At 41.8% G+C, this 23,541-nt stretch overlaps 1 protein-coding gene across 1 annotated transcript in view; it reads left to right on the top strand.

Moving 5' to 3' along the window:
• The first annotated feature begins 1,486 nt into the window (after positions 1 to 1,486).
• Acadl (acyl-CoA dehydrogenase long chain) overlaps positions 1,487 to 23,541 on the top strand; it is a 36,227-nt gene continuing 14,172 nt past the window's right edge. Inside the window, exons 1-8 of the mRNA XM_027397132.2 lie at positions 1,487 to 1,643; positions 8,862 to 9,017; positions 10,408 to 10,545; positions 12,072 to 12,236; positions 16,251 to 16,317; positions 19,533 to 19,697; positions 20,280 to 20,381; positions 21,259 to 21,372. Coding sequence (XP_027252933.1) covers positions 1,567 to 1,643; positions 8,862 to 9,017; positions 10,408 to 10,545; positions 12,072 to 12,236; positions 16,251 to 16,317; positions 19,533 to 19,697; positions 20,280 to 20,381; positions 21,259 to 21,372 — 984 coding nt within the window. The 5' untranslated portion in view covers positions 1,487 to 1,566. The remainder of the gene's footprint in view (positions 1,644 to 8,861; positions 9,018 to 10,407; positions 10,546 to 12,071; positions 12,237 to 16,250; positions 16,318 to 19,532; positions 19,698 to 20,279; positions 20,382 to 21,258; positions 21,373 to 23,541) is intronic.

Below are 23,541 nucleotides of genomic sequence, written 5' to 3'. Positions count from 1 at the left end.
GTGAAATCAGAAGGTTTTCCTAAGGACCTTGCAGTAATTCTTAGCCTCCAAAAGAAATGTTATTTGAATGTGCACCCCTGGCCCTACTAGAAACCAACAGACTAGAAAGATGGCTAGCAGTGGGGTTAGAGCTTAAGAGCATCAATAGGCCTAATAACCCCAAACATTTCCCACATAGTCCTATCTCAGCAATGCCTTACTTGACACTATTGGCATTAATTCAAGGGATGGGAAGAGTGGCATGATGGGTGTTTGATTGTAAAAGTTCATTATGACCATCCCTCAAAAATGCAGAGGCCAGCACATGCAAAGGCAGTGAATTAAAACAGCTAGCATTCTGGGAGTTGAAGTGCTGTGACATTTCATTAGACACACAACCTTAGGAGGGAATTAGTGGTTCACAAACTTTGGGGCCTAAAAATCTGAGGAGGCTGGGGTGGGGGGATTCTAGTGGGAAGTTCCTATGGGTGAAGAACTGAGTTTGAACCCTCTATGCCCCTACACCCTACCTCCATGCATTAGCAGGACTCTCCTGAGTGTGTTTGTAAGGTGAGCTCTAAGGGGATCAGAGACAGATCTCTGGAGCTCACTGGGCAGACAGGCTGGCCAAATCTATAAGCTCCTGGTTCAATGAGGAAACCTGGAGGGCTACTGATGAAGACACATTACACACACACACACACACACACACACACACACACACACACACACACACCCCCCAAGATGTACATATACCACACCTACTACACACAGTAAGTAATAAATATAAGTTAAATTTTTTTTTAATTAAAAAAAGCAAACAAGACTCCATGGCTTCCCAGACTGTTGGCTCTGTGAAGTACTAAGACTTTTCTTTGAAACATTTCTGTCTTCCTTTCAGAGAGCGCCACTTGTTCATTTCTAACACGAAATATCTTTCTCTTTCACTTTTCCATTATTTCACATTCGGAGAATGTTCTCCTTGACTTAGAAAGACCCCTTGCTTTCCCTCCTTAGAAACCTAGTCAGGACATTGTTCAGAGTTCAAAACTTTTCAGGCATTCCCCATCACAAAACGTCATTTTCATACACTTAATTATCACAAATTTTGTTAAACTTAAAAAAAAAAGAAAAAGAAACGACCCTACACGAGTAAATACTATTGGAGAACTGAACCAATTGTTTTTTTTTTTCTGTATTAAATATATTTCTATTTTTTTCATAGGGTAGCTACAAACTTTTCTAAGAAGGAAAAACAAAACAAAACAACACAATCCATTTGCTGAGAGTATTCATACAGTTGTCTGTGTGAAGTGAGCCTCCCACCGTTAGGAAATGAATTTCGTGCACATTTTTGTGCGGCACTTTGGGTGTTTGGATGCTCCACAAAGCGGTCAGGACGCTCTAGGGTCCTGAGCTGGAAGGGGAAGGAGCATGGAACCAGGCGCAGACCCCGCCCGAGCTGGCGGCCCCGCCCTGCCGCCCACAGTTGGCTGTCCGCGAGGCCCGCCCCGCAGCCCCGTCGCCCCGCCGCCCCAACTGCGTCGGCTGCAGAACCGGAGCCCAGTCCTCCGCCGCTGTCCCGCCATGGCTGCACGCTTGCTCCTCCGCTCCCTGCGCGTCCCGAGCGCCCGCTCCGTGCCGCGCCCGCCGCCCCCCGCCCGGTGAGTGCGAGTCCAGCCTGGGGTGCGCGCAGCCCGGGTCGCGGTGTTGGGGGATGGGGTGTGGCGATCTAAGGCGAAGCCGGGACGACACGGTCGGGGGAGGGGGGGGAAGGGGACCTTCTCTCCCGAACCCGGGGCTGCCTGCCGCGTCGCGGAGAACTCGGGGTGCCACCACCCGCTCCCCACTACGGGCCGACGCGCCCAAATGGCAAGGCTCGACCGAATGCTCGCTCCGGGCCCGTTCCCGCCCCGCGTCCTACTGGTGTCTTTCAAAGAGTTGCCCCAAGCGGGGGCGGTCACCTCTCTGACGCGCTGCCATCGAGTAGCTGCGGCCTTTGGCCCAGTTGGAGCCCAGGCTGGGGACTGTCACGCCTGACCGTGAACTTGGGACTCCGAGTGCAGAGGCGCGGACAGGAAGACGGGTGCAACTTTAACAACCCCGACTACAGCGCCCCGGCGAGGGCCCCATCTGATAAATTAGCTGTAGACTTATTAGCAAATCCTTAAGCTAATTAAGTGTGAAGGGATTAATAGGCAGCTTCCAAGAGCTTTAGAGACTATGGAGGGTGTTTATGTTCAGATCAAAAGTTTTACCTATCCTAAAATCCATTCATTGGATAAAGCAAACTGGAAGCTCAAAGCTTTGTTAATTACGGTGGCAGGACATTTAAATGAGCTAATTAGCACATTGTTGTGAAATGCCATAAAGTGTTGTTGTAAGGCTTACCCATACGGAGAGACGGAGAGACGACGGAGAGACGACGGGAAACGTTCCAAGGTCTTTAAGATAGGAATGCTTTCTATTCTGCAGAACACTCTAAGGAAGTGATTTTCTGCCTTTTGACCAGGTCTTCTTTGCACTCTTAAAATTAGAGAACCCAAAAATGATCTTATGTTGATTCACATATTGGAGGGGGGGGCTACCTTAAAGAGACTATTGGAAAATAATGAGTCAGGAGCTACAGTTTATCGTCACACGTTTCTTAAACTTTTATGCGCATAAGGATGAACGATATTGTTGAAACGCCCTCTGATTCAGCGTTTATGGAGTGAGGCCTAGACGGAGCCAAGAGCAAGTACTTATAGCTGGCTCCCAGGGGCTGAGTGTGTTACTGGTTCATTTAGTTTCTTCCTTTTTGTTGTTTTATGTAAATAAGACCTTAAAGTGGTAGCACAGAGACCAGAGGATGCTGAGGGATTTGAAGTCTGGTTTGAGCCACTTGGTGAGAGCCTGACTAAAGGCAGAGAAAACTATAGAGACTAACCGGAAGTTGTACAGGTGTTCCAACAAATTTATCTGCCAAGGAAAAATTTTGGTTTCTGTCCTCCGAAAGTTCCCTTCAGCACCTTTAACTGAATTGGCAAGTGTTTATTCTTCGTGCATTTCTTTCTTTGTACTTAGAAATATTTCAGAAATTTTCGTGTAATATTTTAAGATCCAGACAGACTTACACAAGTTCTGTTTATATATTGTTAATTGATCCTACCTGAATCTAAAAAGCTTAGTACAAAATACAGCATTGTTCCTAAATGGAGGGGAAATCAATGTATGGGAAATCTGTATGGAAAAACGTGTACTTTAAAGTGTTTATCTAATAGCAACTTAAACTTTTGTCTAGTTGATATGACATGGTTGTGATCTGTGAGGCCATCTGTAGGTCTTGTTCCTTGTTTTCTCTGACTTTTTGAAAATTTGGTCCCGAGTTTAGTGACTCTGGTGAGGTTTAGGAGGTGTGGCCTTGCTTTAGGAAGTAAATCACTGGGGGGCTGGGCCTGTTGACATTTCCAGTTTGCTTTCTCTTCTTTGTGCTTGTGTCTCAAGATATGAGCTCTCTCAGCCTCCTGCCCCATGCTTTCCTGCCAGGATGGTGAAAGACCATTATCTCTCTAGACTATATGGCCAAATAAACCCTCTCTTCTATGGATATGGTGTTTATCATAGCAACAGCAAGGAGACTAATATAGTACCATATCTTCATCATCCATTCATCTGTTGAGGGACATGTAGGCTCATTGTATTTTCTGGTGGTTGTGAGTACAGCAACAATGAATGTGGGTGTGTAAGAGTCTTGGTGATACTTTGGAAATCAACATGGCAATTTCTCAGAAAATTGGGAATTAATGTACCTCAAGACCCAGCTATACCATTCTTGGGCATACACCCAAAGGATGCTCAATCATACCACAGGGACATTTGCTCAACTGTTTTCATGGCAGATTTATTCATAGTAGCCAGAACCTGGAAATAACCTAGATGCACCTCACCCAAAGAATGGATAAAGATTTTTTGGTGCATTTACACAATGCAGCATTACTCAGCTGCTAAAAACCAATGACATCAGGAAGTTTGATGCCAAATGGATAGAACTAGAAAAGATCATCCTGGGGGGCTGGAGAGATGGCTCAGAGGTTAAGAGCACTGTCTGCTCTTCCAGAGGTCCTAAGTTCAATTCCCAGCAACCACATGGTGGCTCACAACCATCCGTTATGAGATCTGGTGCCCTCTTCTGGTGTGCAGATATACATGGAAGCAGAATGTTGTATACATAATAAATAAATAAATAAATAAATAAATAAAATCTTAAAAAGAAAAGAAAAGATCATCCTGAGTGAGGTAACCCAGACCCAGAAAGACAAACATGATATATACTCACTTCTAAGTGGATATTCGCTGTAAAGGATAACCATGCTACAATCCATGGACCCAGAGAGCCTAGGTAACAAAGAGGGACCAAAGGGGGAAGCATGGATCTCTCTGGGAAGGGGAAATAGAAGAGTTTTCCTGGGTGGACTGGGGGCGATGGGGGGGTCATGAGGGATCGGGTTGGGGATGTGAATGGAGGGGGAGAGTAATGAAAGAGGTGATTGGAAGGGGGGAGGAATTTCGGGTTCAGAGAGAAACCTGATACAGGGAAAACTACCGAATTTACAATGATGACCCCAGCTAAGACTCCTAGCAATAGTGGATACAGTAGCCTGAACTGGCCTTCTCCTGTGATCAGATTGGTGACTACTCCAGTTGTCATCAGAGAGAGCCTTCTTCCAGTAACTGATGAAAAGAGATGCAGAGACCCACTGCCAAGCATTACCCCCACCCCAGGAAATCTTGCTGAAGAGAGAAAGGAAGGATTATAGTAGCCAGACGGGTCAAGGACACCACAAGAAAGCCCACAGAGTCAAGTCACCTGGCTCATAGGAACTCGAGAGTCTGAACCAACAACTAGCGAGCCTGCATGGGGCTGACCTAAGCCCTCTACATATATGTGACAGTTGTATAGCTTGTGGGACTCCTGACAATCAGAAGCAGGGGCTGTCCCTAATGCTTTGGATGGCTTTGGGTAACCTGTCCCTCATACTGGATTGCCTTGCCCAGTCTTAGTCCTACCTCAACTTGATATGTCATGCTTTGTTGACACCCATGGAAGGCCTGCCCCTTTCTGAACAGAAACAGGAGGAGTGGTTTGGGGGTGGGTAAATGGAGAAGAGGTGAGGGAGGGGATGAAGGGGTAGGAGGGAGGAGAAGCTGTGTTACAGTCAGGATGTAAAATAAAGGGGGGGGGGTGAAGAATCTGTGATAGTATACAGCATCTTTTGGGTACATGCCTGGGAGTGGTATGGCTGGGTCATATGGTAGTTGTGTTTCTAATTTTCTCTATCTCTTACTTATTTTCTTTTAGGAAACCTCTACACTGTTTTCCAAAGTGACTTCACTAGTTTTACACTCCCACCACCAACAGTGTGTAAAGGTTTGCCCACATGCCAGCCAGGATTAGTTGTCATTTTGTATTCGTTTGTTTTGGTTTTTGAAGACAGGGTTTCTCTGTATAGCCCTTGATGTCCTGGAACTCCCTCTATAGACCAGGTTGGCCTTGAACTCACAGATATCTGCCTTCCTCTGCCTCTGGAGTGCTGGAATTAAAGGCGTGTGCTATAACTTGACTCCCAGCTTCTCATTTCTTGATGGCCAGCCATGATGGCTTGAGGTAAAGTAGAATTTTAAAATAGCTTTAATATACATTTCTCTGATGGCTAAGGCCGTTGAACACTTTATTTTTATTACTTTTTAGGTGTTTCTTCTTCTGAGATCTTTCTATTCCCTTTCATAACCCATTTTGCAATTGAGTTGCTAGTATATTCTAGACACTAATCCTGTGTTAGATGTAGAATTGGCAAAGATTTTTCTCCAGTCTGTGGGCTGCCTCTTCACTTGACTGACAGAAGCATCTTAGTTTCATGGGATCACATTTGTTATCTGGGAGTTTCCAGATACTTTTTCCTCTGGGAGTTTCAAGATAACAGATCTTATATTGAGGTGCTAGATCCACTGGGAGTTTAGCTTTGTGCAGGGTCAGAGATGAGATTCTAGTTTAGTCTTCTATATGGGTTCCCCAGCACCATCTACTGAAGATCTGTCTTTCCCCCACCATGGATACTTTTGGAATCTTTACCAGAGATCAGTTACCTGGAGTTGACCTTGGCTTTGTTTGCTCATATAATTTTTTTCCTCCATATAAATTTTAACACTTTTTTTCTATTTCTTTGAAGAATAGCCCAGGATTTTTTGTTGGAGTTGCATTGAATCTGTAGATTGCTTTTGATAGGATAGACATTTTCATAATATTAATTCTTTTGATATAGCTGACAATGGAGGTCCAGCCCCCAGTCACCAGGTTATTCGGAAAAAAAAAAATATCCACAAATGGCAGCCATAGCTTAGGAAAAATTCTTATGTATCTAATAGTTAGACTTTTTTTTTTTTTTTTTTTTTTTTTTTTAACCAGACGGGGTGGCTTGTTAAACACTAATTGTCACCTGCTGTATAATCCCACAACAGCTCTCTACATTCTGAGCCATGAACATAGGTGGTCATCCTCTAGTGACATCCTTGGTTTTTCAGTGTCTTAATGTTTATGTTGAAGAAGAGTCTTTTATTTCCTTGGATAAGTTTATTCCTAGTGGTGTGTGTGCGTGTGTGTGTGTGTGTGTGTGTGCGTGCGTGCGTGTGTGTGTGTGTGTGTGTGTGTGTGTGTGTGTGTGTGTGTACTGTGAGTAGGATTGTTTCCCTGATTTCTTTTTCAGTATGTTTTGTTATTGGCATAGAGGAAACGGATGAATTTTGTGTGTTAATTTTGTTTCTTGCTATGTTGCTGAAAGTGTTTATTAGCTCTGGGAGTTTTTTTTTTTTTTTTTTTTTTTTTTTTGTGGAGTCTTTAGAGTCTTTTAGGTTAGATTCAGACCATCTGCAAATAGATACACTTGGACTTCTTTTCCTATTTACATCCTACTTATTTTGTTTTCTTATTGCTCTAGCTAAGTTTTCAAGCACTGTATTAAATAGGAGTCGAAAAATCACTCTGTCTTGTTCCTATCTTAATGTGAATGGTTTGGGTTCTTTTTTGGTTAGCATGATGTTGGCTGTAGGAATGGTAGTTTGTTGGTTTTTTTTTTTTTTTTCGTGTTTAGCATATTGGCTGTAGGTTGTCATATGTAGCCTTTGTTATGGTGAGATATGTATGCTCTTCGATACCTAGCTTCTCGGTGACTTTTACCATGATGGGTTCTGTGTTCTTCAGGAGCTCTGGTCTTTAACTTTTTTTCTTGGATCTTTGCCTGGTTTTGTTATTGACTTGTTTTAGAAACAAGTATTAATGTTTTATCAAAAACTCATAAGAAATTTAAATCATTAGTTCTAGTTTGTGTAATTAAGAAATGGATCTTTTCCAGAAAAAGACTAAAGTAATAACAGGGTCCATCCAAGAAGGAGAGAAACATAAGTTAGAACTTAACACACAAAAAGAAGCTTTTTCCCACATTTTGATATGTATTAACTTTTTTAGGGACTCATCATTGGTATAGTGAGAACTAAGATGCAGTAGCAATGGGGTTGAGGGCAGCTAGTAAACACTGATGCCTATTGTGTTCCATAACAGAGGTCTCATCAGGACCTTAAAAGGGAAGGACTTTATGTCTATTACAGTATTCAGCTGTACTGGTATTCAGGCTCATGTGAGCCACAGACTTCCAGAACATCTCTTCCATTGGTGATTGGTCAGGTTTGCCACCACGTTACCCATTACCTGTATGCTGGGAAAGCCTTAGACCCTCATAAGTATGGGGCCAATCTGTTGTGTGAAGAATGATTTGACCTTTACTAAACAGAATTACTAATTGCTAACTCAGACCGAAAGATCTTTAAACCCTTCGTTAACTCAGTGTAGCTCATTGGCTACCCAGGGGTGGGCTTTGTATCCGATGGCAACTGCTTTGAACGAATGTATGGGATGTGTGGCTCCCTCTAAGAGTCCAAGAAGGATCCAGAATAGCTGCTGAATCCAGCTCCCAAGCATGCTGAATGCAGGGACCAGGGCACACTGTCAGGCAAGGAAATTATCATTCACATCATGGTGAAGGACAAGGTCGCCACCAGTGTGAATGGACTCACCCTGTTCTTAAAACCCACATTTCGCTTTCAAATCCAAGAATTTTTATTTAAAAAAGTTTTATTCAGATGTGAGTTTGAAGATGTGCAAAGGATTGTCCTCCTAAGGGGAACTCGGTAGAAACAAGACAAAACCCTGAATACAACTGACTGAGAAAACTGATGAAAAGCCCTTTTATATTCCCTGAGGGGAGTGGAGGAGAGGGATGGAGGGGAGAGGGAAGCAGCTGAGGAGCCTCAAGAATCCCATACAAATCCACACAGTTTTGTTAACCATTTTGATTGACATTCCAATTGGCTCCAGTGGGCATTTTGATTGACACTGTTGTGTGACAGTGTCATTGACACAGTTCACATCTTAGGCTCCTGCTATTTGGAATTGTGATTCTGGTTATATTACTACTTAGGGAGGGTTTATATTGTTTTAAAAATGGTATGTGACGAGAAAATTTACCACTGTTATTCTATTGTAGTGTTTGGCTTTTATGCAGTTTAGTCCATGTGCTGTTTGGGAACAGTGTGCTCACCTCAGCCCACATCCGTGGTTATGTCAAGTGTGATCCACTTTGCAGATTGCTGACTGGAGACAGTTGAACTGTGACAAAGTGCTATCTTCTTTTCGACTGTGGCAGGAGGGCCTCGGGAGGGTTCTTTGATGGTCTGGGAGGTGAGGAGATCCTATCTGAAGCATATCTCAGGGTTCCATGTCGTTTATTGGCACTCATTTGGATATCAAGAGTAATGGTTGATATAATTTTCTCAATGCATGTTTCTTTAAGGTGTTCTCATTCCGGAGGAGAAGCACGCCTGGAAACCCCTTCTGCTAAAAAATTAACTGATATCGGAATCAGGAGAATCTTTTCCTCAGAACACGACATTTTCCGGGAAAGTGTAAGGAAGTTTTTTCAGGAAGAAGTGGTTCCGTACCATGCAGAGTAAGTGTCCTCTTTCCCCACTTTAACGTTACATTCCGAAATGACCCTTTCCCAGAATGCCATGCACGTGACCCAAAAAGTGCTTTCTTTGCCTGGTCACTGTTCTTTACTGAACTACTGTGGAGATCATAGGTAGGATTTCTTGGTTTTATAAATATTTTATTGTTACTGTTAGTAGTATTAATTTTATTTTTCAAGTCCTCATATATTACTATGTTCCCCAGGCTCGTCTTGAATTCATGGGCACAAGTATTTTCTCCCCAGGTGCCCAAGTATCTGGGGCTACAAGCTTGTGTCATCACATTTGGCCTTTTAAAGTGTGTCATTCAAGAGAGGGAAAGTTTGTGGATTTACAAGGGAACCTAAGAATAACATTTAAAAAAATAAACAAAACTAAACAAAAATACCAAACTCTATGGTTAATTGTCAAATCCTAAGTCTATTTTATAGTCTTTTTTTCTGTGTTATGAATAAATTAAAGTATGTAAATGTTTAAGAGGTCAGCATAGTGCAACTTGGTAGGTCATTGGCTACCTCTAAATATTTTTACCACTGGTTTTGTTTCTAAAGAGTATTATAGATTTATTAATGTGTATGAATGTTTTCCTTGAATGCATTTCTGTGAATCCTGTACATTCTGGAGCTGTAGTTAAGGATACTTATGAACCACTGTGTGTGTGCCAGGAAGTGGTGCCAGGAATTGAACCCAGGTCCTCTGCTCTTAACCACTGAGCCATCTTAGCCCCGCTGCCAGTATCTCTTGATTAATCACTTTATTATTGAACAAAAATATAATTTGTATTAAAGTAGAATTTTGTCGTGTTTCAAAATTCACTAATTTTACTATATTGCAAATGGGTTTTAAATATTATTTAAGAATAGCTTTTGTGATTTTTTTTTTCTTTTGAGACAGGTCTATGTAGCCCTGGCTTGCCTGGCACTTTCTATGTAGACCAGGCTAGCTTTAAATTCACAGAGATCCACCTGCCTCTTCTTCCCAGTGCTGGGATCAAAAGTGTACACACCCATACCCGGTTTAAATTCAGCATTTTAACGAAATATGTGGGAAATCTTTACAAGTCCTGTTTGGGAGATTTCATAGCTATGGGGTAAAACTAAGCTGTATCCTAGAGCATCAAGTACCCATGAGAGCAGCAGGAATAAGTTAAAGGTCTAGTCAGTAGATCAGGAGGGAGCAAAAGGTAGCCATGACCAGGAAGAAAAAAAAAAAAAAAAGCAGAAATGAGCCAGGTACACACTGAAAGGCCTGTGGCCAGTGCCATCTGCTACTTTAAATTAAGGACATGTTCCTGCACAAATCTCAAGTTACCTGTGTGTCCGTTTACATAATTTTCAGGAAGTTTGTCTGACTTTAAGTTTACTTTTGCAGATGGGAGAAAGCTGGAGAAGTGAGTAGAGAATTGTGGGAGAAAGCTGGCAAGCAAGGCCTGCTTGGCGTCAACATCGCAGAGAAACATGGCGGTATTGGCGGAGACTTGTTCTCAACAGCAGTTACTTGGGAAGAGCAGTAAGTATGGAGACGTTTAAAGTGGAGTCTTGTTTAAGTTCTCCTTCCTGACATGGTAATGGAAATACTTTCTGAAGTTCTTGGAAGACTGAGAATTCAGTGTAAAATACGGGAGATGACCATGTGTGTACTCAGTCTTGGATGTGGGAAGGTATTCCATGATTTGTAAGTCCTTTTACATTGTTGAACTAAATACTGTTGGCAGTACAGATGTGGTACATACCTGTCATCCTAGCACACAGGAGACAGAAGCAGGAAGATCGCTGAGAGTTCAAGGCTAGCTTGTTTTACATAGAGTTCTAGGACAGCTGGAGCTACATAGCAAGGTCTTAAGAAACAAAAAGGCATGGTGGCACACGCCTTTAATGCCAGCACTTGGGAGGCAGAGGCAGGTGGGTCCCCGAGTTTGAGGCCAGCCTGGTAGATGGAGATAGTTCCAGTACAGCCAGGAATACATAAAGAAAACCTGTCTCAAAAAACAAAAAAGAGAATAGCTTCATTTTTCATTTCTGGTTAGTTGTATCTCCTCTCTCCCTTTAAAGAGTATAGCAGAACGGGAAAATATTCCATTGAAATATGCCAAAAGTTACATTGTAAGAATACAGAGGCTTCAGCTAAAATGGCAGGAGATTTTGGAGCAACAGCGCCTCATAAGAGAAATGCTCTTCCATTTTATTTAATGAGAGAAGTCTTCCTCACTACCAAGTGATGGTAAATTACACCAGCCTGGAATTATCATTCTGCCTATCAGCAAAATTTGTGAAAATTGACAAATCCTGATACCCAACAATGACAAGATAGTTGTGAAAATAACATATCCATTCACCATTAGTAGCATGAAGAAAAATGAACATTTCTGGGACTTAAATGTAAGTGTATCAAAGATGAATGGACATGTTCCCAGCAGGGTGCTATTCCGGGGAATTTACTGTAAGAACGCAGTTTATTAGGAAAAGAGGAATCTGTGCTCTCAAGTCCCTGTTATATTTGACCATAATCCTCTAAACTGTGATGCAAACTTAATGTACTACAGTGGGAAGAGGAATATGTAAGTTATGTGACATAAATAATCTGGAATATTTTACATCTGTCTAAGAACATAAATTAGCTGGATGGTGGTGGTGCACGCCTTTTATCCCAACATCGGGAGGCAGAAGCAGGCAGATCTCGTGAGTTGAGGCCAGCGTGTTCTACAGAGCTAGTTTTAGGACAGCCAAGGCTACACAGAGAAACCCTGTCTCAAAAAATAACAAAAGAAAAAAGAAAAAAAAAAACGGCCGTAATTTTAAAAAAGTTGTAAGCAATGGGGGCGTGCTCCTAATGTACCATTGCTATGTTAGAGCCACAATGAAAAGGTTTAGAAACAAGATGGCATTCGGGAAGGTCGTGGGCTTCTGAGAAGGCAGGCTGTTACCACTCAGCACAGTGACACCTTGGCTAAGTTAGTCAGTAAACTTGAAAATTAGAGAAACTTAAAAACAACCAACTAGCTATTTCACGGTTCCGTTTTCTCTTTTTGTTCTAAGAGCATACTCAAACTGCACAGGCCCTGGTTTCAGTCTTCATTCGGATATTGTCATGCCCTATATTGCACATTATGGCACAAAAGAACAGATAGAGCACTTCATCCCTCAGATGACGGCAGGCAAGTGCATCGGTGCCATAGCAATGACAGAGCCTGGTGCTGGAAGGTGAGTCAACATTTAGCTGGCTTTTGAATTCTCAGAAGCTGTAGCCTACCTGTAAACATTTGCTAGGCATGCTCCACAGTGCCCCATAAATATGGGTTTTGCATTCATGGAGTTATAGAATCTCAGATTGAAAATATTTGGAAAAGATATTTTCACCTGTACTGAATGTGTAATGTATTTCTTGTCATTAGTCGCTAGAAAACCTGGCAAGTATTTACATTGGCCTGGATTCTATAAGTAATGTGGAAATTAAACTTTAAAGCATGTATAAAGTATATAGGTTTTAGTGTCTGGGAATAGGGTTCCTGGAACCAATTCCCCCAAGTCCCTGTGGGTACTAGGTGACCATTGCTCTTTATAAGTGATTCTGAGCTGTATACAAGATGAAAGTGAACACAGCATAATTCACAGTGTAAAACTGCAGTCTGAAAACAAGGCATTTTTATAAACAAATAATGGCAAAGCAGTTGTAATATCTGCTATGTTCAAGATATCAACATGGTGTAATGAACACAGCAGTAGTGTATGAAGTGAGTCTTTAGCAGAATGTGTTTTTTTTTAAGTGTTGAGAGGGCTGTTAAACATGCTTATTGGAACTCTTGGACACAGCTGTGGAGGCTGTACATTTTAAAAAGAAGAGAGTGCAAAACCAGGGACGTTTCAAACTAAGAAGAATGTCAAAATGCTGAGAAACAAGGACACATGTATGAGAGGGAAAGACCAGAAAAGATGGGACACAGTGTGTTTTGCCTTATGTCAGAGATGGGTCGACCACTGTGTTCTTAACTTAGATTTTTAGATTTGGCCTCCACAGAAAGTTTGCCAGTGCTGGATCAATGAGATGACTCAGCAGGTAAAGGTGCTTGCTTGTGTTGCAAGCCTGGCAACCTGAGTGGACTGTGTATAAAGATGGAAGGAGGAAATGAGCTCTACAATGCGTGCATGCCCTGGCTTGCGCACTTACATACACACAGTAATAAAGATGATGATACTTTTTAAACATGTTTGCAGTTTCTGGGAACCATTCCGTTTCACCAGCCCTTCCCCTCCTGAGTTCACAGGTGACTTTGTTGTATTCACTGATGTACATTTGCATGATGCTGTAGGTTTTTGTAAGTGTTCTCACACTGATTTCTTACATTAATTCTCATTTGGGGATAATCATATAAGATAGAGAATTATTATGGTCCCTAGGTTAGGAGAAAAAAATGAGAAAAGTTCTTTTTAAAAAAATACATTACAGCAAGTTGATGATTACATTGTATTTGGGCTATTATGACACCAGATCTGTGGTGGTGTAGAAATCTCTAAGTCTCAATGTTAGAATCAGGGAAACTGAGGTAATATTCGAAGTCTGTGTTCTTGTCATTACTGGGTTGTACTATATTTAAAGCATTTTCAGTGTTTCCTGTATACCACTAACCTATGCCATTACTTTTTTTTTTTTTATCTGTTTATGTCCCTGCATGGAATAACCAGGTTTTGTTGTTGTTTTATGTGTCTGTGTCTGTGTCTACATGCTGTACGTGTGTGGGTGCCCATGGAAGCTAGAAGAGATCATCAGATTCCTTGAAGCTGGAGTTGCTGTTGTGAGCCTTTTGCAGTGGGTGCTGGGGACTGAACCCAGGTCCTCTGCAAGAGGAGCTCTTAACTTCTGTCTCATCTTTCTAGTCTCGGGGACAACTATTTTAACAACCTATGTACAGATTTTAGGAACTGATCCTAATGGTGAAAATTATAACATTGGAATTCATCTCTCACATTTCTGGAGGCTATAAATCCACATTTGATATCTTTGGTCCCAAATCAGTGTATCATACACCCCCTAGAGGGTAAAGGGAAGAACTCACTCCTTGCCCCTCTCTTGTCCTGGTGGCTCCTAGCCTTCACTGGCTTATTACCTAGGGTCATGTAGCCCCCTACTTTTCTCACTCTGCACCTCTCTTAAGGATATCTGTGATATTTAGAGTTCATCTAGATAATCCATGATAATCTTTCTGCCTCAAAAATCCTAGAACTGCTCACATCTGCCAGATCCCTTTTCCAGGTGATGTAATGTAAGGTTAGGACCTGGTGTCTTTGGAATGGTGGGTATAGTATTTAACCTAGTGTAGAAAGGTGTTTTTTGTTTGTTTGTTTGTTTTGTTTGTTTGTTTGTTTGAGACAGGGTTTCTCTGTGTAGCTTTGTAGACCAGGCTGTCCTTGAACTCACAGAGATCTGCCTGCTGCTGCCTCCCAAGTGCTGGGAGTAAAGGAGTATTCCACCACTGCCTGGCAGAAAGTAATGTTTTAAAGACTGTGGAGTATAAAAATACAAGGATCACATATAATAATGTAATGTGGATTAGTTATACACTGTGCTATTCATTGTAGAGTATTAGTGAAAATGAAAAACTTAATGCTAGGGCTGGTGAGGTGGCTCAGCGGGTAAAGATGTCTGCCCCCAAGTCTGATAACCTAAGTTTGATCCCCTCCCAGGACCCACATGGTAGAAGAGAACTGACTTCTAAAACTTGGCCTTTGAACTCTACACTCATGTTGTAGCAGTGTGCATGTAAATACACACACACACACTAAATAAATCATGTAATTAAAAAAAACTTATGTAAATGAAAATTATCTTACAGGGCTGGGTGTGGTGTATACCTTTAAACCAGAGGCAGGTGAATCTGTGTGTTCAAGACCAGTCTGGTTTATAAGCAAGTTCCAGGACAGCTGGAGCTACATAATAGAAAGGCCCTGTATTAAAAAACAAAACAAAACTACCATAAAACAAAAATTATCTCACAGAAAAATACTATATATGAAGATCAAAATCATGTATGGTTCTAATTTTATAAAAAAATACGTATATTACATATGTATGTTTACATCCATTGAAAATATTAGAAGGGTATATTTAAACAATGTTGATTCAGGAGATAAATTATTTTTGAAAGTCAGGCCTCATGTTACACACTTGAAATCCTAGCCCTTGTGAAGCTGAGGCAGGAAGATTTAGTTTGAGGACAGGCTGGGCTGCATAGTGAGTTCTAGGACTGCCTGAGCTACATATCAAATCTTGTCTCAAAAGACCAAAAGTAAATGGATAATTTTCTTATTTGAATACTGTTTTTATGTGTTTATTGCTTTAAAATTATGTGCATATATGTGTGGGTGGTTGTGTAATGTGACTTTAGGTTCCCACGGAGGCAGAAGTTACTGGGTCCCCTGGAAGCTGGAGTTACGGGTGGTTTTGAGCCACCTGATGTTGATGCTGGGAACCAAATCTGGGTCCTTTGAGAGACCAGTAAGCGTTCTTCACCACTGAGCCATCTCTCCAGCCCCTGTTCATGTTTCAAATAGAAATATCTAGAAAGATACACTCCTTTTAGAGTTGGTTTGTTAGGAAGAAGGCAGTTGAAAATTGTTTAGCTTTTTTACATTTGCCTTCTGTATGACTATTGTTGCTTACATGTATGTATGTGTACCACGAGTATGACAGGTGCCCATGGATGTCAGAAGAAGGCATTGAAACTGGACTTATGGATGGCTGTGATCTTCTGTAAGAGCAGCAAGTGCTCTTAGCTACAGAGCTTAGCTCTTAGCTCCAGCCCCTGCTTTTTTGCTTTTGTTTTGATGAAAAGATAGTAATAGGAACCAAATAAAGGCAAGGAAGTACATGCTGATTCATACTTTAGGGAGACAGCAAGTCTTAAAATGTCACAATTGTAGGGGAAATGCTGGCCACGCCTACTTGGAGGCTGGCACAGGTGACTCTGACCACGCCCACACCATAGTCTAGTTTGGAGTTCTTAAATATAGTTGGGCTTCTGTGACTCCTGTAAAGTCTGGTTAGTTCACTTAATTATCATACATTCATTCATGTAAGATCTTTAAAATATATCAGATGCATTTTTAGTGCAACTCTGTGACCATTTCTAATGTTAGGATTTTTAATACATGAGACTTTACATAATAGCTTTAGCATAATTTTATTGTTACCAATTGATTGACCTTTGTTTTCCATTGTAGTGACTTACAAGGAGTCAGAACAAATGCCAAAAGGTCTGGGAGTGATTGGATTCTCAACGGAAGCAAGGTGTGTCAAGAAGGGCTTCTCTTTGTAAGCAGGCCATGGGTACCAGAATCTAAAACTGCACATAGTTGATGATAGGAGCAATCTAAGGACTTAGAAAGAAATTGTTTGAGAGTTTTCAGGGTAGTAAGAAATTTACAGTTTTTATATGGCAGAATCTATAGCTATAGCCTCTTCTGTGTTCCATGTTGCTTGGCCCTCCACAAATACTGCAAAGGTGCTTTTAGCTTCCAAATAACTTTTGGAAAATAACCCCACCCCCCAAAAAGAAAAGGAGAGAAGAAAAGAAGACAATGATGAAGAAAATGTAGTTTTTGTTGCCCCAAAGTGAGACAAACAATGGTGAACTTTGTGCTGATGAAAGATTGGTGAAGGTGGGTATGGTTCCATGCACACCTTTAACCCCAGCACTGAAGGGGACAGAGACAAGAGAACCACTAGGGCTTGATGGCTACAAGCAGAGGTGAAAAATGAAAACCCCAGGTTTGAGGAAAGGCCCCGCTTTAAAAGAACAAGGTAGAGAATGATAGAGGAGGGACCTCACACATATGTATACTATCAAACAAGTAAATCATCTTTATAAAAAAGATTAAGAGGGAGCTGGAGAGAAGCTACAACAGTTAAGAGTACTGGCCCCTCTTCTGGAAGACCTAGGTTCCATTACCAGCACCCACATGGTGGCTTATATAACTCACTGTAAGTCCACTTCCAGGGAATCTGATGCCCTCTTCTGGCTTCTGTGGGTTCGGTATGCATGTGCACAGACGTACATGTAGGAAAAACAAAAACACCCAAACACTTACAAAATAAAATGGAAAAAAGAAAGATTGGGAAGAAAAGCTTTCAAGCAAATATCAGAAACTTTCAAGAGCTCTTAAGAGATAAAAGTGCACGTGATAGGCTTTCAAGAACCTCCAGTTGGCCTGAGAATCAACTTACCGATAGACTTGAAGAGCGCCTCAAACAGGTGCAAGTGGCTCAAGAGCAAATTTATCCCGGGAAGAACTGTTCCAGTTGACTAAACATTACAGAAAGACGTTCTTTTTTTTTTTTTTTTTTTTTTTTTTTTTTTTTTTTTTTTTTTTTTTTTAATACAAGGCCTGTTTGTGGATGCATTTTCTCGTTTGACTGCTCTTTTTTTGGTGCAAGGGTTTGAGCCCAGGGTTTCTCTGATGCTAAATATTATCACTCTGGTGGAGGTGGGGGTTGGGGGACATTGTTATTATTTGGGCTGCTTGTTTGTTTGAGACAGGGTCATGCTATAAAGCCCAGAGTGGCTTTGAACTCACGATCCTCCTATGTTACCTGCCCAAGTGCTAGCATTCCAAGCATATACAACTATTTTGTGTTTATCTGTTTTTAAATTTCTTTTCTATTTGCTTTAAGTTAGTGCTTTTATCTTTACAAAATCAAATAATATTGTGGTACTGTCAGGTCCTTAAAATCTGATTTTCCAACTTATGTTGTCAGTGTCTAAGAACAGTCTGTTCTCTGACATCAGTAATTCCTGTGCACTGTGAGTGTGTAAAAGTTGAAGACAGTACATCTTGTATCCTAGGAACTTTCCTTTTATAAACTGTCGTGAATCACTGACATCACTCAAATGTACTTTAGGAAGCAGTCCTAGGTGTTGTGGATATGGCTCTGTGGGGGAGAGTGTGCCTACTGTGTTCCAGGCCCTGGTTTTGAAGCTGTAAAAACCAAAACGAAACATCTCATCCAAGCCTGGCATGGTGATAAGTTGATGAAGTACAGTGAGTTATAAAAGTTATAGAAGTACTTAACTCAATGTGAAGGACTGAGAAGAATCTTAGATGATGTGATACATACCTTAGTCCAACCTAGATGAGTAGGATTCCCTTTGTCAGAGTTAGAACAGGCCTCCATAGATGCATGGGTCTGGAAGGCTTTGGAATGTGTGAGACAGCCGGTGCTTCAGTAGAGCTGAGCTGAGGACAGAAAGTGGAGGCAAAATAGGATGAGAGAAGTAGTAGGAGGTATAAAGTAGCACCGGTTTGTGAGTTTTATATGCTTGCTCTAAGGGCTTAGAATTCGCCTTGAAGCCTAGCTTTTCAAGGATGTTGGAGTGTGGACATGGTGTGATCAGACTGCCTTCTAGAACGGTCCCTCTGAGAACCTGGAGGATAGAGTTGTAGTGGGAGCTGTCATAGAACCTTGTGCCAGAACTGATGAGGGTTGGGGGAAACAGTGATGGAAGTCATAGAAAAGGAAGTGAAATGGACACAAACAGTAAAATGGAGCAGCAGGAATCATGTGGAGTTGAAGGAGAGGCAGACGATAGCGTAGCTTATCAAAGCACCCGTTGCAGCAGAAGGTAGGTTAGTAGTCATTATTAGGTAGGAGGATGGCATGGGAAGGCTGTCCCGTGGTCGTGAGTCATTTTGTGGAATCCAGGTAGGTGTACAGGTCTAGATGGTATCAAGAAATGTGGCTTCAATGCTCATGGAGGCACACGCCTACCTTCTCTTTATTCCTTGCACTCTGGAGGCTGAAGCAGAAAGATGTTAAATCTTGGGTCAGCCTGAGCTACATAACAAGTCAGGCTGGCTGGTTAGTGAGATCCTGTCTCATAAAAGTGAAGGAGATAGCTCTGGACTTTCAGCGTGTGACTTAGGGGATGACTAAGCCAGGCAAGGTGTACAAGGAAGGAGGTGTCAGTTATTAAATGCTTTGGATCATCAGCTCATATTTCCTGTTTAGCTTGTTGTCATCCCCTTCCCCACCCCTACACAACTTAACTATAATCCTTTCCTTATTTAGGCCATTTTGAAAGTAGTCAATCTTTTATTTATATTTTTTTAAAAAAGAAAAAGTTATCCAAAACTGTCTCTTCAAAAACCTATCAATTTAAATTTCTTTTAAAAAGCCAATTCTCTTTTCCTCTCTGTAGCTCCCCTCTAAAATTCAGTTTACCAAGTGAATGGGAAGCTTGGTTTTGTTTTAGAGAGACAGCCTATTAGTTTCCTATTAGTACTCATCACATGAGTAGTGGAGAAATCTGTACACTTCAGGATAGCACAGGTGACCCCTGCCATTTGCTCCATCGTGACCAGGCATTCTGTGTGTGTACAGAGGGTGGGTAGCTGAGCTTCTCCTGCCCCTCGGGTCTTCTTGTACACGTGCCTCACCTCCCCAGTGTTAGCTTGTACATGGACCAGAATATCCCAGGGCATCACAGGGCATGTGGGTTTTTGCAGGTGTTCATCACTAATGGCTGGTTAAGTGACCTTGTGATCGTAGTTGCCGTCACCAATCGTGAAGCTCGGTCGCCTGCCCATGGTATTAGCCTTTTCTTGGTGGAGAATGGAATGAAAGGGTTTATCAAGGGCCGGAAGCTACACAAAATGGGAATGAAAGCTCAGGTAAGTAATGGTATGAATTGAATTCTGGCAATTTATTGTGTTCAATCAGAAAGCAGATAGACAGAGTCACTCATGGCATCTTCCTGTGCTTATTGCCAGCGTACCTTTCAGAAATGGTGGAGGAGATCTATTTCAGTGATGCCACTGCCTCTGTGGTGCCCAGAAATGGGAAGCAACCAGGGCATTTTTAATATCTGCTTTAGAAATGGGAATGTTCGCTTTTGTAATTGGAATAAACCATCCGTGGAATTTATAAAGAAGGGTATGCCGTAATAACAGTATTTTGGCATATTATTACCAGAAAACATGTTTTGTTTAACATGAGTTACAGTTTCTAACTTCCCAGGACCTAGAGAACTGGACAGTGTCAAAGCCTGAATGACAGTGTATTTCACTGAGAAAGCCACACATCATAGAATGAGATGGAATTAGATAAAACACCCTGGGTTATGGATCACTACTTAACTTTTCATCTCCAAGTCCCTTCCAGTTTGTTCCTTGTTTCTTCTGTGGAAGCTGTGAACTTTATTGGATTACTGGGAAACCAGTACACTCATTCCCTGCTTGATGCACATTTCTTAGGACACAGCAGAACTATTCTTTGAAGATGTACGATTGCCAGCTAGTGCCCTACTTGGAGAAGAGAATAAAGGCTTCTACTACCTCATGCAAGAGCTCCCACAGGTATTAAATGCCCAACGTTGCTGTCTACTTCCGGTTAGATACTCAACAGAAATGGAATACAGAGCCCTGTAGATTCACACATATCAAGCTTGCACCACAACAGACATCTGAGTATGGAGCTGAATATAAAGAAGGATCACTGTTACAGGTCAGATAAGGAAGTAACAGGCCTCCACAGGATCCAACCAAAATGTAACCAAAGTAAGGAAAATAGGGATTTTATTTCTGTATTTCTTGGAATGATTCCGGCTTCTTAAGTGAAGAACTTACAGCTCTTTGTAAAGAACCATCACCAAGAATATTTGGTTGTAAATAACTGTGATTCAAAAGGAGAGAAGGTTTTAAACAGAAAGATTTGTCAAATTGCAGTCTTCATAATTGCTTAATCATTGGCACTTACATGCCGGTTTAAGTGTGTTCACCTGGGTGGCTATGGCTCAGGCTAATCATGAAATTGACAAGAGCCAGTGACTCCAGAAGGAAAGTAGAATACAGAAATTCCCAGTGTGCTGGAATTCGGTGACTAAGGCTATTTTTGCACTAATTGGTAGAATTCGAACCGTGTACTTGAAGACATTGTGGAACAATGCTCCACAAATGCACTGTTCTGTAGTAGATAATGAGGGAAAGCAATCAGCCTTGGCAGTTGATTACATCTATGTGGTAAAGCATGGATAAAACCCAAACACCTTAGCATTGTTCTTAGCTATGTTGTGATAACTACAGACTTCTGTGGGAGCCCTTTCTTAGAGCTCAGAAGTAAGTTTAAAATGTGATCTTTAGTTAGTTTGTTATAACAATTATTTATAGGACTCATTGAAATGGTATGAAAATTGTTTTTTGTAATAATGCTTACTGCTTAATTCTGGGGTTCTAGGAAAGGCTGTTAATTGCAGATTTGGCAATTTCTGCCTGTGAGTTCATGTTTGAAGAAACCAGGAACTATGTTAAGCAAAGGAAAGCTTTTGGGAAAACAGTTGCACACATACAGGTAAGTTAGTCCTTACAGCTTCGTATTTGTTTATCAAGTTAGTCATCTCAGTTAGATCAGGATGAAATGTTTATTAAATGTAATTTTGATGCAAGGCTGTTTCAGAAACATGAAAGTGGATAGGATGCCTAAAGGAAAGAGTAGAAATACTAAGATAAGAAGAGGGCCCAGGGCAGAGTCCTGAGAAAAACTGTTAAGATTTTATGTTACCTTATATGCCATCATAGAGCCTTCATCGAGTAGCTGATAGAAGCACAAACAGAGATCCACAGCTAAGCACTGAGCTGAATTCCTGGAATCCAGTTGTAGAGAGTGAGGAGTGATGAGCAAATGGGTCAAGACCATGCTGGGGAAACCCACAGAAACAGCTGACCTGAGCAAGTGGGAGCTCATGGACTCCAGACTGATAGCTGGCGAACCAGCATTAAGACCAAACTAAGCCCCCTGAACATGGGTGTCAGTTGGGGGGCTTGGGAAGTCTGTGGGGCCACTGGCAATTGAACCAGTATTTATCCCTAGTATCTGAACTGGCTTTTTGGAGCCCATTCCCTATGGAGGGATACTCTTTCAGCCTAAACACAGTGGGGAGAGCCTCCGTCCTGCCCTAAATGATGTGACAGACTTTGATGATTCCCCCATGGGAGGCCTCACCCTCCCTGAGGAGTTGAGGGGGGGTGAGGTGGGGAGATGGTGAGGGGGGGGAAGGACAGGAGGAAGAGGGAACCAGGATTGGTATGTAAAATAAGGTTGTTTTTATTTTAAATTAAAAAATAATTTAAAAAAAGGTTTAATGGTAACATAGTAAAGGGAGATTCTGCAGGAAGCAGAGGAGGAAAGAAGAAAAAAGGCAGATTGGGAGAGGCTTGTCACAGAGACCAACAGGGATGACTTCAGGATGAGGGAGTGACATGGAAGCTTGGACTCCTTACTCTCCTATGTAAGCCATACAGTCACCATGTTGGTGGAACTTCTCACCGGCAGACTTATGCTTGGCATTAAGTTTGAACCTTTTAAAGTAGACTGACTCTGGCGGAGCAGCTTTGTGAAGGGAAAGGTAGGAATGGCAGTATCTTCAGAGGGTGACACACACAGCCTTGTAGCCTCATGGTCGAGTGCAGCTTATGTCCTCAACGTAGCTCTCTACAGTCAAGGCAAGTTGTGTTCTGGAAGAAAAATTTTCCTGTTCAAAAATTTTAAAAATTCACTTGATATGCAAAACTGTAAAATCTTACTAGTAAAAATTCTTGAAGTTTGTAAGACATGTTTATTCACAAGTAGAGATAATTTTTTCTATTTATGAATAATATTAGCACCTACCTTGTGTGATTACTGTAAGGATTTGATGGGGCAGTGCATATAAAGCACTTGGAATATTGCTTCCAAAGACACGTACACACACACACACACACAAACACACACACACTATAAATAAATACATAAACAATAAGATAAATCTCTAAAATATGCTACCCAGATTTCCCGAATGATTCCCAGAGCAGGTGACTAGACCATAAAGGAAGTAGCAATTGCTGTGTGTAATGAGAAATCCACCTGCGTCTGCTTAAGGGGTCTCGAGGATTTATTAAGATGTGTAAAGGAGGAAATAGACTAACGAATACAGGATAGGGTAAATCCAGTTGCAGAGTCCTTGGAAAGCTGGGGACCTATCACATGCTGCTTCCTGCCACCTGACCCGGGCTTCACCACCCAAGAGAGCGCGACCCCCACTCCCTTCACTGTAAGAGGTCATGTAGGCAGACAAGAAACACCGCCTCTATCAGGCCAGATAGCCCAAAGGTCTTGGGCAGAGTGAATACCCACTGAAAATCTGTATTCTTGTTCCACATACTTGCCACTGAGCCTGATGACCTGACTTTGAGTCTCAGAACCCATGTGGTAGTGTTAGACCCCCGGAAAACTCAGGTATCCAGGGTCCCAGGCCATGACTGCGGTCACCCCAATCACCAGGCGGATTCGAGAGCTTGCTGCAAACTGCATGAGGCTTTATTGTAATTTAACGAGCTAACCCCATGTTAGCTCGGGTCTTTCACCCACCCGCCATGGCGGATGGCTAGAAAAGACGGCTCCTAGGGCCTCCCGAGAGATCTTATAGGACAGCGTAAGGGGAGTGTCTAGGGGTATGCAGAGGCTCACGATTGTTGTGCCTCC

The sequence above is a fragment of the Cricetulus griseus genome, chromosome 2 (genome assembly GCF_003668045.3).
Source record: "Cricetulus griseus strain 17A/GY chromosome 2, alternate assembly CriGri-PICRH-1.0, whole genome shotgun sequence".
In the NCBI taxonomy this organism is placed as follows: Eukaryota; Metazoa; Chordata; class Mammalia; order Rodentia; family Cricetidae; genus Cricetulus; species Cricetulus griseus.
Note: the sequence above shows the minus strand (reverse complement) of the source record. Positions and strands in the feature narration are given on the sequence as shown.